The sequence below is a fragment of the Gossypium hirsutum genome, chromosome A12 (assembly GCF_007990345.1).
Source record: "Gossypium hirsutum isolate 1008001.06 chromosome A12, Gossypium_hirsutum_v2.1, whole genome shotgun sequence".
NCBI classification, from domain to species: Eukaryota; Viridiplantae; Streptophyta; class Magnoliopsida; order Malvales; family Malvaceae; genus Gossypium; species Gossypium hirsutum.
Window position 1 is genome coordinate 9,213,661 of NC_053435.1, and position 16,996 is coordinate 9,230,656.

A 16,996-nucleotide genomic window follows, 5' to 3' on the forward strand; every position below is an offset into this window, starting at 1 on the left:
ATCAAGTCAACACATGTTTATGAGATACCAATTTTGGGCGTCGCGAGGGTGCTAATACCTTCCTCGCGCGTAACTGACTCCCGAACCCCAATTTTTCTCTGGACTTTCACGTAGACCTAAATTCGGCCTTCTTTTTGTTTTAAAATAATTTTATTTGGTGTCCGATCACACCTATAAAAAAGCATCGGTGGCGACTCCCTTTGTTAATAAAATCGAAAGTTGGTTTTCAAATGTTTAATAAATCGCCACAATTAGCGACCAAGCGAAACTAAATTTTTTTACGTCGCTACAATACCATTCTGATAATCACATATATTCACCCATTTTCACAATTCATACAATTTCATTCAATTCAACAAATATATATTTCAATTATTCACATTAATTCATAATTCAATACAACTCAATTCACTTTTCAATATCAAATATTCAATTATCACAAATCTCATATATTCACATCAATTCCCTCATATTTCCAATCAATATAATTTTTCAATATAACATTCATTCAATATTCAAATTTTTACATAAATCATATATATTATATAATTCAATCAATATAAATTCAATCAAAATAATTTCAATCAATATAATTTTAATAAATTCATCGCATACTAAAATCAATCCATTTCAATTATAAAACATCATAATTCAATCACTAACAATTGTCATATGTATATAAATATAACAATTAATGACTAAGTTCGGATTATAGAAATACAAACCGTATTTTCTCGAGCTAACTCCTCAACGATCTTTTCTTTTTCTTTAGATGCCGATGCCTCGTTTTCCTTGTTAGCTAAAATAATAATAATTTACATTATTAATTACATCATTAATTTAAATAATTAATTAAATTTCTACTCAATTTATGCCTAATGTTCGTTTGGTTGCAACTCCCAAATTTTCTTCATACTTCATCCGGAATTATTACTTTGTTGTTCTAGCTTCAACAAGAACTTCATATTTCATCCGGATATATTACTTTATTGCTCTAGTTTCAACAAGAGCTTCATATTTCATCCGAATAACTTAGTTCTTTTCTTTTCTTTTCTTCCTGTGTGAAAAACCCAATAAAACTCTTACTAGTTGAAAATTCATATATTTATTTCATACTTCAATTCTATTCATTTTCTTCCATATTCATCTTAACTATCAAGTATTCATAATATAACACTAATTTAAAATTTCTTTTAATTTAATCCCTCTAATACAAAACTTATAGCTTACTTTACAATGTAATCCTTTTACTAATTCTTACTTACAATTTATTCAATTAAATCCCTAATTCATCTTTTTCTTCAACATGAATTTTATTTAAAAGCTTATAAACTTTCAAACTATCAAATTAATTTCATCAAAACCTTGTTTTAAGACTTCTAAAATATCAAAATTAAGTGAAAAGAGCTATATTAACTTACCAATTAAACTTTAAAGCTTCAAACCTTTAAATTTCCCTTTCTTTCTTTCCTTTCTTTTTCTCCTTCTTTCTCCCCTGTTTCACTGTTTCACGTTTACCTATTCTGTTTCTTTTCTTTCTTTTATTTACTTGTTTTATATATATATATAAAATAATATAATAACATTGTGTTATTACTTATTTATTATTTATACATGTGTATATTATTATTACATATATATCCATAAATCACCATACATTTGTCATACTTTTATTTATTTATCATATAAATATCTTATAATATAATTATTTAATTAATAAATATCTGTTACTAAATAATAAATATATAATTTAATATCAAATACTAATATTACAATTGTGCACACTTATATTTTCACATTTGTACCAATAAATTTATTACAATTGTCATTATTTAATTTATTTACCAAACAAAAATCTCATTATTTAATTATTTAATTAATAAATATCTTTTATTCTAAAATTAAGTAAATATACAATTATATTTCAAGTGTTCAAATACATATATTACACTTTTACAATTTTATCATCATGCATTTATCTTTATTTCAATTTATTTCATAATATAATAATTTAATATCAATTTAATAATAATAACTATAATAATAAATGAATTAATTAATCTAAGAAAATCCTAGATTCTTTTATCTTTTGCAGCCTAAATTCATACATTAGGCATAATTTCCTATTTGGTCCTTTTTATTTTCTTTCAATCTACAATTTAACTTTCGTCATTTATTCAATTTAGTCATTTTTCCTAATTATTCTTAATTAAACTCTAATTAACCACTCAATTAACTTCGTAATTATTTTTTATAAATATTTTTTAATCCATTTTTCAAAAATAGAGACCCAAAAATATATTTTTTTGATATCCTTAAAATTCGGGTCTTTATACTCCACCCCTACCAATAAGAAAACATTGCCAAGATTCCACCAATCTTCATGCCCCACCTAGAACCAAGTCCACCACAAGTTTAATCACTCCAATATTACTACTATCACTCACCACTGAAATACCCTGCAACCTCATCACATCAAATCACATAATCAAACTAAGAAGGCACCCATTTTATATGATAAGCCCACCAACCAGAGAAGCCACGTAGCATATAAGTATTACCCTCACACTCTTCAAACTTCATAACTCGATTGCTTTTTGTTCTATCTCCCCCCCTCCCCTTACGGCTAAGCTTCTTCCAAGCTCTCCACAATCTCTCCTCCTTGAACTCAATTACTTGCAATTCTTGGCCCATTGGATAAACCACCTCTGACCTCTTGCCACATTTTGTATCAACACATAGCATTAGCTTATCCCGCTGCCATTCACAGCTTATATGCCAAAAGGTTACAAAGGGTTCCCTTTCGATAACAAAACTCAATCCCTTGGGTCGAAAAAGTAACAAACCTACCCATAGTACCAAAACGACAACATATCAACTAAACAAAATAATCACCGAAAGCAACATTCAACTAATTAGGGAAATACAGAAAATAACATGCTGAAATAATAAAAAAATGAATTTTCCCTGCATAAAATAATTTTTAAAAAAAAATCCTTTTTCTGATATTGCCAGAACAAACCATACGATCACAGAAGAGGAAAGGAGAAAAACAGAAAGTTATTCTAATGGGTTCTTTCTTAGCTAATAAAAGCAAATTCTTACCAAAAGTAAACATATATCCATAGTAGCTTAATAGCCAAACAGAACCAGAATAGCCTTAACAACAAAAACATCATAAAGAATTATCATAATTTGCTCTTTGGTAACCCAGTTGGTGCAACCCTAGACCTTGTCTCCTGTCTTCTAGACAGTTGCCTCACAGCATCTTTCGACAACAAACGGGGTGTGCTCAACCATTGTCCTCCATCAACAACCAAGACTGCTCCATTCACAAATTTCCCTTCAAGAATTCAAAAGATGCAATGCATTGTGTTAGCACACAACTGGAAGGAAACAGAGACAATAGGTTTATCCTTCATTATGTTCACAAACTTTTTATTTGTATTTTTTATATCAGCAAGTATGAATATTGGCAAATAGTCACAAACTGATTCTCAGTTTACACCCAACTTTTCCTTGTAAAACTTAATTGCTTGTCAAATGCTGCTTTCGTTCAGACTAAAGGTGTAAAAGAGTTTAAACAGAAAGAGAATAAAGTCTCCTAAGGTTGCATAAGGAAAGTTGCATTTCAAGTAAACAAGTTAATGGCCGTACAACTGAAAAACGAGACAAAACTACAAACCTGCATCAGATGAAAGATAGAGAGCAGCCATTGCAACATCCCATTTCTCCCCAAATGTGTACAAAGGTTTCTCTTTAATCTTGCTCAGTACCTCCTCAGGTGCAAGTTTACTGACACCAGCAGTGTCCTCGATAGCCCCCGGTGCAATCCCATTGACTAGAATGCCATGATCTTCACCCCATTCCAATGCCAAGCTTCTGGTAATGCTATCGATAGCTGCCTGGTGGGAGCACAGCATATGGCAACTGAATCTTATTTTAAAAGATTCCAAAGTACAACGTTTAACAAGCTTGCCAGCTGATTTTACTAACCTTGGCTGCCGATGCATGAATTTGGTACCATGTTGCTCCATAATGTAAAGTTGCAGTTATGTTTATTATTGTTCCACCAGTGGAAGGGTCCTTCCCTAGTCCCCCTTTCTTAAGATATTTGAAAGCCTCATGACACATTATAAAAGTTCCAATAGAATCTATATCAATGACTGCAACAAGAACAATAAAAAGAAATAAAGAATTAAGTAACATCTAAATGCCTTGTTTGGACAAAATCGAATCATCAAATCTGAAATACAAGATATGTTTAACATTGTAGCACGCTGACTCGAGAAATTTGCAACACAAATAAAATACAAATTTATGTACAACCTGTTCGAAAGCCATTGGGAGATAAATCCTGAGCAGGCACGAGGAAATTGCCAGCTGCGGCATTGACAAGGATGTCAAGCCTGCCAAAATGCTTAAAAGTTGATTCCACAGTTCTAGCTGCATCATCTTCTCTTCTAACATCTCCCTCAAGCCCTATGGCCTGCAATAACTAGATCTTAAGTCCCACCTCTGCTATAACTAAATCATCAACTCATCATGCTAGTTAAATTTGTTCTCTTTCTATTGTATATTTTAAAAAAAAAAACCCAACTAGAACATGATCCGTGATTGGAGAATATGGTTTCAACCAATTAAACAAACTTCCCACCCATATTCATACATCAGTTCCAAAGATTTTGGGGAAACCACTTGACAGAAAAGTTGATTTTTTGCATCTCCAATAGCAAAGTCAACAAGTAATAAGAAAGGCACGGCAAGACGCTAAGGTGTATAAATATAAATAAGTGAAAGGACAATTACAGGGATGCCATGGGAACGGAGAACATCAACAGCAGAGTCGAGAACATGTTTGCGCCGCCCCATGATGGCAACTGAGGCTCCATGTTTCCCCAGCTGCACTGAGATCTCGAATCCAATTCCTGAGCCTCCTCCTGTTACCAAAGCTACTTTGCCTTTCAGTAAATTTGCTCTGAATGGTGACTCCATTTCCTTCAGTTTATTGCCTTCGTTGGTACTGACTTGTAAAACTCCACTCGAAAATGGAGCTCGCAAGCTCGTATTGACCCTCATTTAATCTGGGTCTTCGGTGAAAATAAGGAAAACATGTTGTTTTGACATCGCCCGTATGACGCATTAAAACAATATTATAATCATTGTTTGATACCGACTTCTAAACCCAAACTCAATATTTAGTATCATTTTGCGTTTGATGAAGACAAAAGGAAAAAGGAAGCTTAGAGTTGGCCCTGAGCAATAGCAAATAGGAATGAATTTGGGTTACTCTGGACTCTTTAAAAAACACACTTTCACGATTGACCTTAAAGTTTAACTCCATACATCTCAAGTATTTTGCACATCGACATTTCCTTTTTGTTTTGCTACTAAGTATTCTAAGTATTTTTTTATATATTATATACATATAAATATACCAATTAAATAAATACATATTAATTAAAATTATTGATGAAACTATATTTATTTATTAATAAATAATATATTAAACTATTGTGTATTTTATAGAATATAATAAATAGTATATATTATTCTGCTCCTACTACTATTTAAACTGTTCATTACAAAGTTTAGAATATAAGATCCTTTTTTTTTTTGAAAATATGATTATTTATAAGAAGAATATTAATAGAATTGCGAAAATAATTTTTTCCAAAAAGTATTAAAGACATTTTTTAAAATTAAAATAAATAATGAAAACATAAGTTTTAATAAACTTATTTTTAGGAAAAATATGCTAATAGAATTATAAGAATTAAGAAAGAAAAACTATAACAAAATATTTAAAATCTGAGTGGATTTAATATAAACAATTTTTTTATTAGAATTTGGATTCGAAATTGATTAACTAATTAGTTAATTAAGTGGATTTAATATTGTCATATTTTTTTTAATATTCGTATATTTTATATTTTATAAATATTTACATAGTATTTTAACAATATTTTCAAAAACATTATAGTGATTTTTTTACTATATATTAAAAAAGTTGTCAGTAAGTTGTATTTTTTTTAATAGAATTTAAAATATTTTATTCCTATTTTTAAACACTGTTAATTTATCTATGAGTATTTATATATAAAAAATTAAATAGCTTTTTACATAGTTTTAAATTTCACATATATTTTTTACATTTTAAATTATGTTTTAAAAAAATATAAATTATATTTTTATTAGTTTTAAACTATATTTTCTAAAAATATTTTTAAATGTTATTTAAATATATCTTTTTGTAATAAATATAATACATTTTAAAATTTTGATTTGTTGTCTTTAATAATTAAAAAGAATATAAATTTTAAAAATAAGAAAAAAAAAGTATATATACTTTTGAATTGTCTTTAAGTAAGGCTTTTGGATAACATTGTAACTTAAAGTAGCGAAGATAATTTTATAGGTAAAATATTTGAATCAAATTATACTTTTAAAATGTTAGCATTATTTTTTAAAATTTTATTTTAAAATGAAAATTTAAAATAGATAATATTATATAAAATATATAAATAAAAATTTAAGTTAAATTAAATGGACAAATTATCTAATTATTTTTTTTATTTAATTAAATATTTATCTGACTTTTGAAAATTATTATTTATCTAATTAATATTTAACATCGGGCTAGATTATAAAATCATATTATTATCACAAAAAAATAAATTTAATTGATAATTAAAAAAAATTAATATACGTACAACCTAACTTGTGCATCATTTGACAGAATATACTACTAATGCTGCTTGATTATTATATTATAATATTATTATAAATTTGAAATTTATTTTAATTTTAAATAGAATAAAATTTAATAATCATATTTGAAATGCACGTGTAATATATATTCTCCCGTTTATAAATTATAGTATAAATAATTATATATTTCTTATGTCTTATAGCACATTAATTATAAATATATAGAAAAAATGTCAACCGATTATTAATTGTAAATATATTTTTAAAATGAACCCGTTATTTAAAATAATATCATTAAAAATGTATTTATCAAAACGTGGATAAACTATTTTTAAGATACATCATCAATTTTTTAAAAAATTATGACGGTATAATTTACGTTTTTTTTTAAAGTTTATCATTAAATATAATTCAATATGTATAAAATTATTATTTATCATTAAATATAAATTTAATTTAGTAATGTTCGGTACTTATTTTAGTTTTTTTTTAAAAGATTTTTATGTTGAGTACTTAACATTAAATATAATTTACGCTTTTAATATGTATAAAAATTTAAATTATATTTTATATTATGAAATAATAATAATGCAAGAAACACAAGAATAATAGATGAGAATAAAGGAGAATTTCTATTGTATCTTCTTTTTCATCATCATTACATGTCACGCCCCGTTTTATAATTTATTGTTGTAAGAGTTTAAATAAGATTGAGTTTTAGCCTAGTGATCAAGAGTAAGTGTAGTTATTTAAAAGACCCAAGTTTAAGTTCCCTTTTTAGCATTTTTGTTGAATTTCGGCTCACCCTTCGCCAACCCTCCCATTGCCGCCCAAATGAGTTGTCCATCCCTTAATTCCCTCATTTTCTTCTCCTTTGTTTCCTTACTTTCTTTTTCTTTCCCTTTGACTATCTAGTGCCGCCCTTATCACCAAAGAAATATATCACTTTTATTTCTTTTTTTCAACTTTTCTCTTCAAAACCACCATCTTGTGTCACCCCTTTCCCCTAGCTCATCCTTTTTCTTCTTAATTTGCACTTTGTCGTCAAATCTCCTCATTGTACCTCCTTTTGCACCACCGTCGCACCATCACACATTCCACCTTACTCCTCCGTCACAACGTAGTACCTCCACCACCGCAATGCCGTTACACCGCCACCATTGTCGCCACCCTTTTTCTTCTCCACTTTTCTTTCATTCTCTTCTTCTTTTCTTCTTACTTCACCACCATTTATTTTCATTTCTACCCTTATTTTTCTTTCATTGTTGTCCCTTCTTGCACCGCCCATCGCCACTAGACCCCCATCTTAAATGCTTTTCTTTTATTTTTGTTTTTATTTTTCTTCCCTCTCTTCATTTTGTTTTGTGTGATTGGATTCTCACTTTATTTCTCCATCATTTCTTTCCCTTGGCTGAATCTCTTTAGTTACTCAAGATTTTTTTCGTTGAGCCCATAACATTCTGATCTAGTCCAGTAAAGCGTAAGTGGTGATTAGCTTAATCTAATTGTAACAACCCGATTTTGGGCCTAGTCGAAACAGTGGTTTCAAAACCACTAATCCGAAGTCGGAGAAATTATTTTTAATATTATTCTATGTGTTATAGCATGATTATGTGAGTGCACGAAAATTTTGGTGAATTTATTTTAGCGATTGTGAGCCCAATTTCGAAAAAGGACTAAATCGCATAAAGTGCAAAGGTCCTATTTTGATAGCTAAGGGTGTTAAATAGCTAGAGAACCAAAATTGGGAGTCTTTAAAAGGCAAATAGACCCTTGAAGGGAGGCATAGCCGACCATAGGAGACAAATGCATTAAAAAGTCAATATTTGGTGAAATTAGGTGGCTTAATTGAATAAAATAAAACAAATAGGAAAAGTTGTCATTTTTCTCATCTCTCTCCTTTCTCCACCGATTTTTCCTCCAAGAAATAGTCATGGGAGCTTCAAACTTTCAGCCATTTATTTCTCTCTCTAGTAAGTGATTTAGATGGTTATTTTTGATGATTTTGGTATTTTTGGAACCCTTAAAGCTTAATCTAGCTATTGAGGGGACTATTTTGCAAAATGATTGAGAGTCTAGGGTTTTTCCATGAAAGATTATGTGATTTTAACTGAAATTTTATGGAAGAATATGAGTTATGGTTGTGTAATAAACAACTTTTGTAAAGTGATTTTCATGGAAAACACCTAAAAGGACCATTTTGTAAAAGTTATAAAATAGGTTGTAATTGTGTGAAATAGTGGAAATTTTGGGTTGCTATAAGAGTAAAGAGAGTTTGGCTAGGCTTAAAACATGAATAAATTCGATAAAAATTAATTTTCGGGCCTAGGGGTAAAATGGTCATTTTGTAAAAGTCTAGGGGCAAAATGATCATTTTGCCCAATTATAGATTGTTAAGTACCTAAATTGATAAAATGACTAAATTGTGAATTTTTATTATTTTAGATCAAGAAATACAAAATCCGAACCTAGACCAAGGGAAAGCCAAGCAAGTAGATTAAACTGACTAGTCGCCTACATTTTGTAATCCGAGGTAAGTTGGGTGTAAATAGTACAACTACATTGTTATTATATGTAATTGAATTGACATAGCATGAATTGTTGATTTGTGAAAATGATCATGTATGATGAAAATTGATGTGGTAGAACTCCCGGTTGAACCTTAGGAAATAAATCGGATATTCATGCCATAACATTTAAGTCATTTGTGAGCTAGTGTAAGACATGTCTGGGACATGAATCGGCCACATTATGAGAGCCAGTGTAAGACCATGTCTGGGACATGGCATCGGTATTGAGATGAGAGCTAGTGTAAGACATGTCTGGGACATGCATCGGCTACGAGATGTGTCAGTGTAAGACCAGGTCTAGGACATGGCATCGGCACGGATATGTGAGAGCTAATGTAAGACCATGTCTAGGACAAGGCGTCGGTCTCGATCGCGAAAGTCAGTGTAAGACCATGTTTGGGACATGGCATCGACTTGATGTATGAGCCAGTGTAAGATCATGTCTGGGACACGGCATCGGCATTCTACCCTATGTTTGAGGCTTAATAAATATCCGATAGCATTTCGAATAGTTCATTGGTAAGAGTTATAGTTAAGCTAAACGAAAAAAGTTATGACCATGTTGTGAGTGGTACATGTATCTATTTTGAAATGTATAAGATGCGAACTCGATATATGCCATGTGAATTGTATTGGATTGTGATAAGTAAGTTGTGCTTATGCCTACTTTTGCATTAACAGCATGATGAAGCATGGTAAAATTGTTGTTTTATATTTACATGCAACTTACTAAACTTTATGCTTACTCCCTCTCCTTTCCATTTTTTTATAGTGCCGCTCAATTAGCTCGAGGATCAACTGACGTTGGAGGCATTGATCACACTATCAACCGAAGCACTCGGTATATAGTAGTTTTATTATCTTGAGTATGGCATGTGTAAGGCTTAGACTTTTGTGTTTTGTGTTGTGGTTAGATTTGCTGTAACAGCCCGATTTAGACCCTATCCAGAATGGTGGTTTCGAGACCATGAATCTGAGTCAGAAAAATATTTAAAATTTATTTTTTGTGTTTATTATGTGTGAATTTATATGTGTGGAATTTTCATGCTTTAATTTTGTCGTTTGAGTGCCCGAATAAATAAAAGGACTTAATCGCGTAAAGTGAAAATTTGATGGTTATTTTTAAAAGGGTTGAATTGATGATGTCTTTCTTATATGAGGTATTTATGTTGCAAATTTCCCATGATAATATGCATTGGACAGTAGTGCCCTTGTTATATCATGGTTCATTATTTTATTACAAAGGTTATTTATGTAAAATGGTTAATATAATAAGTTATAATAGAACATAAAAATTAAAAATATGCTTTCATAATACATAGTTCTTGCCGAAACTAAAGAAATGAAAAAAGAAATAAACAAAGCTTAGGTTCGGCCATTTTCAAGCTTGATTCAAGGTAAGTTCCAGCTCATTTTTGATAATTTTTACGTTTTTGAGATAGTTGCTAAGTTATCTACAAAGCCCATGCTTGAATTGTTTATTTTGATGAATATTTTGAGTTATGCCATTGTTTAAAGCTTGTGATTTTTGTTGTTTTATGATGGAAAATAAAAGATATGTAATAGATTAACATGTTTTGTATTGAAATTTTTGATGATTTTGAGTAATTAGGACTAAATTTCAAAAATAATAAATTGAGGGACTAAAATGTGAAATAAATGAAATTTGTGGAATTGTATGAACACTAGGAGTATTCGGCCTAAGCATGGTGTGTGCAAGTTTTGCATGTTTTGTGTTTTGTGCAATTTGGACTAAATTGTAAAAAGTGTAAAATGTCAGGGGTAAAATGGTAATTTGCTCATTTATGTGTTTTGGATGAATTTGATTGAATATTTTATTAAATAAGTTTAATTTATATTAATTTAGATCAAGAAAAAAGAAAATTAGATTTGGATCTAGGAAAAACTAAAGTTGTCGACTAGCCGTTCCGTTCCGGTTTTTCATCGTCTGAGGTAAGTTTATAAGCAAATAGACGTTGTTAATTTTAATTAAATGTGAATTATATTTGCTGAAATGAATATGTGAATATATGTATGTATTAGCCGAATGTGTACAAGCTTGACAGCTATGTTTATAAATTCGATTCGACTGAGTTACGACATTCGAAAGCCCCATATAAACCTTAAGAATAGCTAGGATACATATGTCATGACATAGGATTTTGATATGTGATGTGCGAGGAAGACCATGGCATCGATATATGTGTGCAAGTAAGACCACGTTTTATACGTTGGCATCGATATGTGATTCCAATAAATGTGTGCGAGTAAGATCTTGTCTGGGACAGTGGTATCGATATGTGATTACATGTAAGACCACGTCTGGGACGTTAGAATTGTACGATATATGTGATTATCTGAGTGTCCTATCCAATTCTGAATGGTTCATCGAGCAACGAAAAGTTGTGATTGAATGTACAAAACGAGCTAAAATGACCAGGTATGAGTTAGCTTATTACCTACTTGAAATAAGGTAAGTAAGTTACTTGATATTTGTTGCAAATTATGTATGAGGTAAATGAAGAATTTATGTGTACATGGAAAGTGTATTCGGCCTTTTGAACAAATAATATGAATATTTTTGAAATGATTCTTGAATATGTGAATATAAAATTATGTACATTCGGCCATATAATAATAAGTGTATATAATAATAAGTGTATGTATAAGATGTTATATTTTGGTTCATGAGTTTGTGTATATGAGTGTAAGTATACTTGGTTATATAATGACATTTTGGCTTGGAAAGTTGAATGATATTTCGTTAATATAATTATATGAGCATTCGGCCAAGGTAACATTTATGTATGAAAGTATATATTATTTATGAAATGGTAAGTTCGAGATAATGTGATAATGATATTATAAATTGGTTTAGTTAAAATGAATTAATTTTATCATTGAGTTGTTTATTTGCTTATGACTTAATAAGCTATGATATCTTACTGTATGTGTTTGTTTGCATTGTTTTATAGATTTTGGAGTGAGGTTACGAGCTCGGGGATCATCGTCAAAGTCTATCACACTATCGACTGCCTTCGATATTTTATAAGTTGAATTTTTGAACTTATGGCATGTATAGGCTAGATTATAGTTTTAAATGTTGGAATTTGGCTTTTGTATAATTTAAGCCATGTAAAAATAGCTTAACTTCTATGCTTGAATTCAGTTTTGCTTGATTATGGTTTGTTTCATTTTGGTTATTATGTTATGCGTCACGGTTGAATGATAATTGAGATATGTGTTTTGTGCATTGAAGTAGGTTGGTGATTTTGGATGTGAGCATTTGGTTAATTTGATTATGATATATGGATAGATAAATATGTATGTGAATTCGGTTGATATGCTTAATTAAGGTATTATTATGTGATTTGGTGTTAAAGAATATTTGGTTATGACCAAACATGGTTGGAGCTCATTTTGATGTGTATGTTATATGGTATGATTTGTCTTTATGAATGGTTTATATTATTACCGAATTGTTAAGAAGTAAGTCGGTTTTGGGTTGTATTTTGATAAATGTATAATATAAGTATTTAACATGATTTGGCATATATATATATGAATATGATGTAATAAGTTTGATATGACATAAATTTTAATAACATATATACTTAAATACTTAGTCAAATATATGGTCTTTGAATTAATAAAAATTATGTTCTTTGTTGTATTATTAAATAGGTAATATTAGCATGTTTATATTCGATTATGGTATGTTAAAATGTTAGACAAGTTATGTTATATATATAATTATATATACATATATATATTGATTTAGATGACTTGTAAAGTGATTGAATAAAGCTGAAAGTGCACAATTGTTAAAGCATATTTGTTAAATATATTTGTACTTGGTTAAATGCCTTGAAAAATGACCAAATGAATAGTGGCTTGTGCATTAGTAAATCATGAAAATTATATGAATTCTTTTTATGTGATGTACAAATGTTCTACTTGATAGTAGATGAATGTCCAGTAGTGTATAGGTCATTCCTTAAATTGTGATTATAAATTGATTAAATTTGTAGTAATGTACAAGTGTCGAATATGCTATGGTCAAATTGATATAATTATATGGACTTGGTTTTGTGAGTTCTATTTATGTTTGATTATGCGATTGAAGTGTATTGTAGTTTGTATGTTTTGCACATTCTATAAGTTGCATTAAAGTTATATTCGACAATATGGTAATAATAATTAAATCGGTTATTATTTTTATTAATAATTGATTGGTTTAAAAGTTTGTACAAGTGTATGAATATGATTATTCGAAATTTGTGTCTTTTCTGGTAATACCTTGTAACCCTATTCTGACGACGGATAAGGGTTAGGGGTGATACATTTGCCAAATGTGTTGGCTTGGGATGAATCTATTCATTTTGTATAAGGCCATGGATAATGGTCAATATTTATTATTGATATATATATTCAATTGATGTTATTTTCGTAAATGAGTAAATGTTGTGGATGATCTAGTGCTTATTGGAGTTACCTTTGAGTGTCCTATTATGGTTGTGTTTGATGTTATGTAGGTTTGTGCTAGTAAGGGTGGCAAAGAGGCTTGGTAAATAGCCTTATTTTGGCCATACGGGTAGACACACGGGCATGTGGTTGGGCCGTGTATGACACACGGTCAGCCCCATGGGCGTGTGATCCGGTCATGTGTCCCCTGCACGTTAAATTTTTAAGTCAGTATGCATGGTAGTAAACACACGGGCAGAGACACGGCCGTGTGTTTTAGCCGTGTGAAAGGCACGGCCTAGCATACAAGTGTGTGCCTTGGCCGTGTGACCCTTAAGGGTTGCTGACGTCAAAAACAAAATGTCAAGGTTTTTGCACATGGGCTAAGACACGGGCATGTCATGGCCGTGTGAGGGACACGGACATGTGTCAAGTCGTGTGAAAACCTTTGTAAGTTCAAATTGAAAAATAAATCCACAAGGGTAAGGGGGCATGGGCGTGTCCCTAGATGCTTAGGTCGTGTGAGCCACACAGGCCATCAACATGACCATGTTCAAGTTTCACACAGCCGTGTTGCCCTTCCATACGGGCGTGTGCCCTGTTTTAAAGGTCATTTTTGTAAAGTTAGTTAAAGGACCCGAGTTGGTCCCGAACGATTTCCTATTTGTGTTTTGGGCCTCGTAGGCCCACGTTAAGGAGTTTTAGACAAAGATTGAAAAGTTTTAAATTTGATCAAGTCTTGATGACCCGGGAACGTATGAATGCTTGTGTTTAAGTTTAGTAATGCCTCGTATTCCATCCCGACGTAGGGTATGAGTGTGGGGTGTTACACTAATCTTGTTTCTTTCTTTTTCTTTGTTAGGGCCGAACTTTTTGTGTTAATCTTGTTTACATTATTTTGTTGAAGGTTTCAATCCGGGTCACTTAGATCTTCATTAACGCCAAAAGGTTTTTGGATCTCCATTTTGAAAGAGTGGAAATGTTAGTAGCAATATCTGAATCTTGATTTGAAAAGTCTAGTCATTTCCTATTCTAGTCGAACCCTTTATGAATTTAGGGGCTACATTCTAACCATATATTGTTCATCTTACGTACAGATCTGATATAGATCAGATCAAATCTAAGTCTTAGAAGTTGCGGAATTAAAATAGTGCTTTGGATTTGCGTTAATCAAGTATGGATCCTAACTTTTGTGTTGATGAATAATTGAAAGTATGTTAATATGTTATTTTGGTTTGTGGTAAGTTGTGGTAACTGAATGATCTAAATGATCTAGTAAGCATTGGTCGAATGATATATAACCCTAAAATTAAGTAATTGGATGTGTAAGTGTTATCGTTATCAATTGATTGAATGCATGACATTACATTACATGTTTCATATTGATTAGCATGACACTGACTATATCCTATATTGATTGCATGTATAACATGCCATTGACATAATTGATTACATGTACGCATGCCACTGATTCTTATCGTACATATCGAATGCATGTTTAAAACATGGTCACTGTTTTCTGATAAATCTAATCACATGTTAAAATCATGCCTACTGTACTAATTTTGTTACTGTCATTGCATGTCATACTACATTGCATTGGGCTTGGGACATTTATGAAAGGAGGAAGTTCTTGCAATATAACTGCAATTTTGGTGGTTTAACCACATATATATTGGCAGCTTGACTGCAATTACTGGTGGCTTGTCCATATATTTCTGGCAATATATATGCATATCTGGTAGCTCGTCCACATATATTTCTGGCAACTTAACTACAATTACCAGTGGCTTTGTCCAAAATTTGGTGTATTTTTGGATGGATGAGTTCTAGGGAACTCTTAATATGGTGTGCAGCGGAGTTGGATAGGAACTTCTCTGAAAATAATGCATCAACATGCTCATGCATATTGAAAATTGTGAATCTGTACAAATAAAAGAATATTAAGTATAGGTATCCATCAAAACAAATATACAAATATACAACTATGTTCAAAAGAATACAAGTAGTAGAAATATCAATCCTTGGTACAATTTTCATCCAAATAAAGCATTACCTAGGTCACATAGGACTTTTTAGCTTGTAACGTTTTGCGGCTTAGGTTGGTTCAAAATTCGAAAGTAGGCTCAACAAAATGACTAAGCATCGGAGTAGTTTGGCACTTTATATTGTCCCCTATACTTTCCCAAATGTACATATAGCTCACCATATTATATTCACTTCTTTCACCTTCTTTATTTCTCCATTTACTAAGGCATGGTATAGTATTCATGAGTACAATCATCTGAGCTCGTATTTTTTACAAATGTGAGCATACTTTTTTTTTCCAAGTCACTTTGTTTTTATTTCTCTTTTTCTTCTAGATTTTCTCGATTTGGCATTTTTTCTTTTTCTAATCTTTTTTCTACAAGCTCAAAAATCTTATACTCATTATAGCATACAATTCTTGAGCTTTAATAACAATTGTTGGAAAAAATCTTATTCAAAAACAATTTTCTTACACAGTGAAAAATAAAATTTTTGAAAATCAACTCGATAGCAATAAACCCTAAACTAAAATCGTACCTATATTTTCGGATAGACGGATCCTTGTCGTTCCTAGGTTTCAACCAAACGATATTCTCCGCTATTCTTGTACCATGAATTGCTTTGAATGTAGGCTCAGACAAAACGAATCAAATATAGAAACTAGAAATAGTTTTCTTTTCTTTTGTGGTGAAAACAAAAATTTTCTTCTCAAATAAATACTAGCAAAATCTTTATTCTGAACAATATATTTAATTCTTAGACAATAAAAATCTCTTTATTTTTGGACAAAATAACAATATCTGAAATTAATAGCTCTATCAGTGCCATCTATTTATAAGGAGAAAAGATAGAACCCTTGTTAAATTGTAGAAGTTTATTTCAACTAGAAAAACAAAATCCTAATTCAACTAGAATGTAGGGGGTGGCAAACCTAGTTAATGGTACTAAGGTTTGTCATCTCCCCTTGTTACATAAGGGGCTTTTGGGCATCTTTCATACCGAGTCAAATTATAAATACTTTTTAGGCTTTTAACCCAATACTTTATAATTTAATCCAGCCCAATATTTATTTTTCTATTTCAAAAAAAAAACTTCAATGTATTTCCAATTAAATAATTTTCTCAACCTAATTCTAATTCCATTAAAACCATGACATCTTTACCATAAAAAATTTTATGAGAAAATATATTTAATATTTTCACATTCAACAGTTGTGAGAACGA

At 30.5% G+C, this 16,996-nt stretch overlaps 1 protein-coding gene across 1 annotated transcript; it reads right to left on the reverse strand.

The window, feature by feature from the left end:
• Positions 1-2,980: 2,980 nt before the first annotated feature.
• Positions 2,981-5,351, reverse strand: LOC107928733 (peroxisomal 2,4-dienoyl-CoA reductase [(3E)-enoyl-CoA-producing]). The gene is made up of 5 exons (XM_016859990.2): positions 4,810-5,351; positions 4,330-4,489; positions 3,997-4,166; positions 3,686-3,905; positions 2,981-3,343 (listed from the first exon to the last, which is right to left on the reverse strand). The coding sequence occupies exons 1-5, from the start codon at positions 5,077-5,079 to the stop codon at positions 3,189-3,191; spliced, it is 975 nt and encodes a 324-aa protein (XP_016715479.1). The 5' UTR covers positions 5,080-5,351; the 3' UTR covers positions 2,981-3,188.
• Between the last annotated feature and the right edge of the window lie 11,645 nt (positions 5,352-16,996).

Bases quoted from the DNA above. Each gene is read 5' to 3' on its own strand.
- LOC107928733 (XM_016859990.2), bottom strand. From the start codon at position 5,079: ATGAGGGTCAATACGAGCTTGCGAGCTCCATTTTCGAGTGGAGTTTTA. The intron at 4,167-4,329 runs GTTGTACATAAA...TTCTTGTTGCAG, and splicing joins TCCCAATGGCTTTCGAACAG to TCATTGATATAGATTCTATT. The intron at 3,344-3,685 runs GTTTGTAGTTTT...GAATTCTTGAAG, and splicing joins CTATCTTTCATCTGATGCAG to GGAAATTTGTGAATGGAGCA.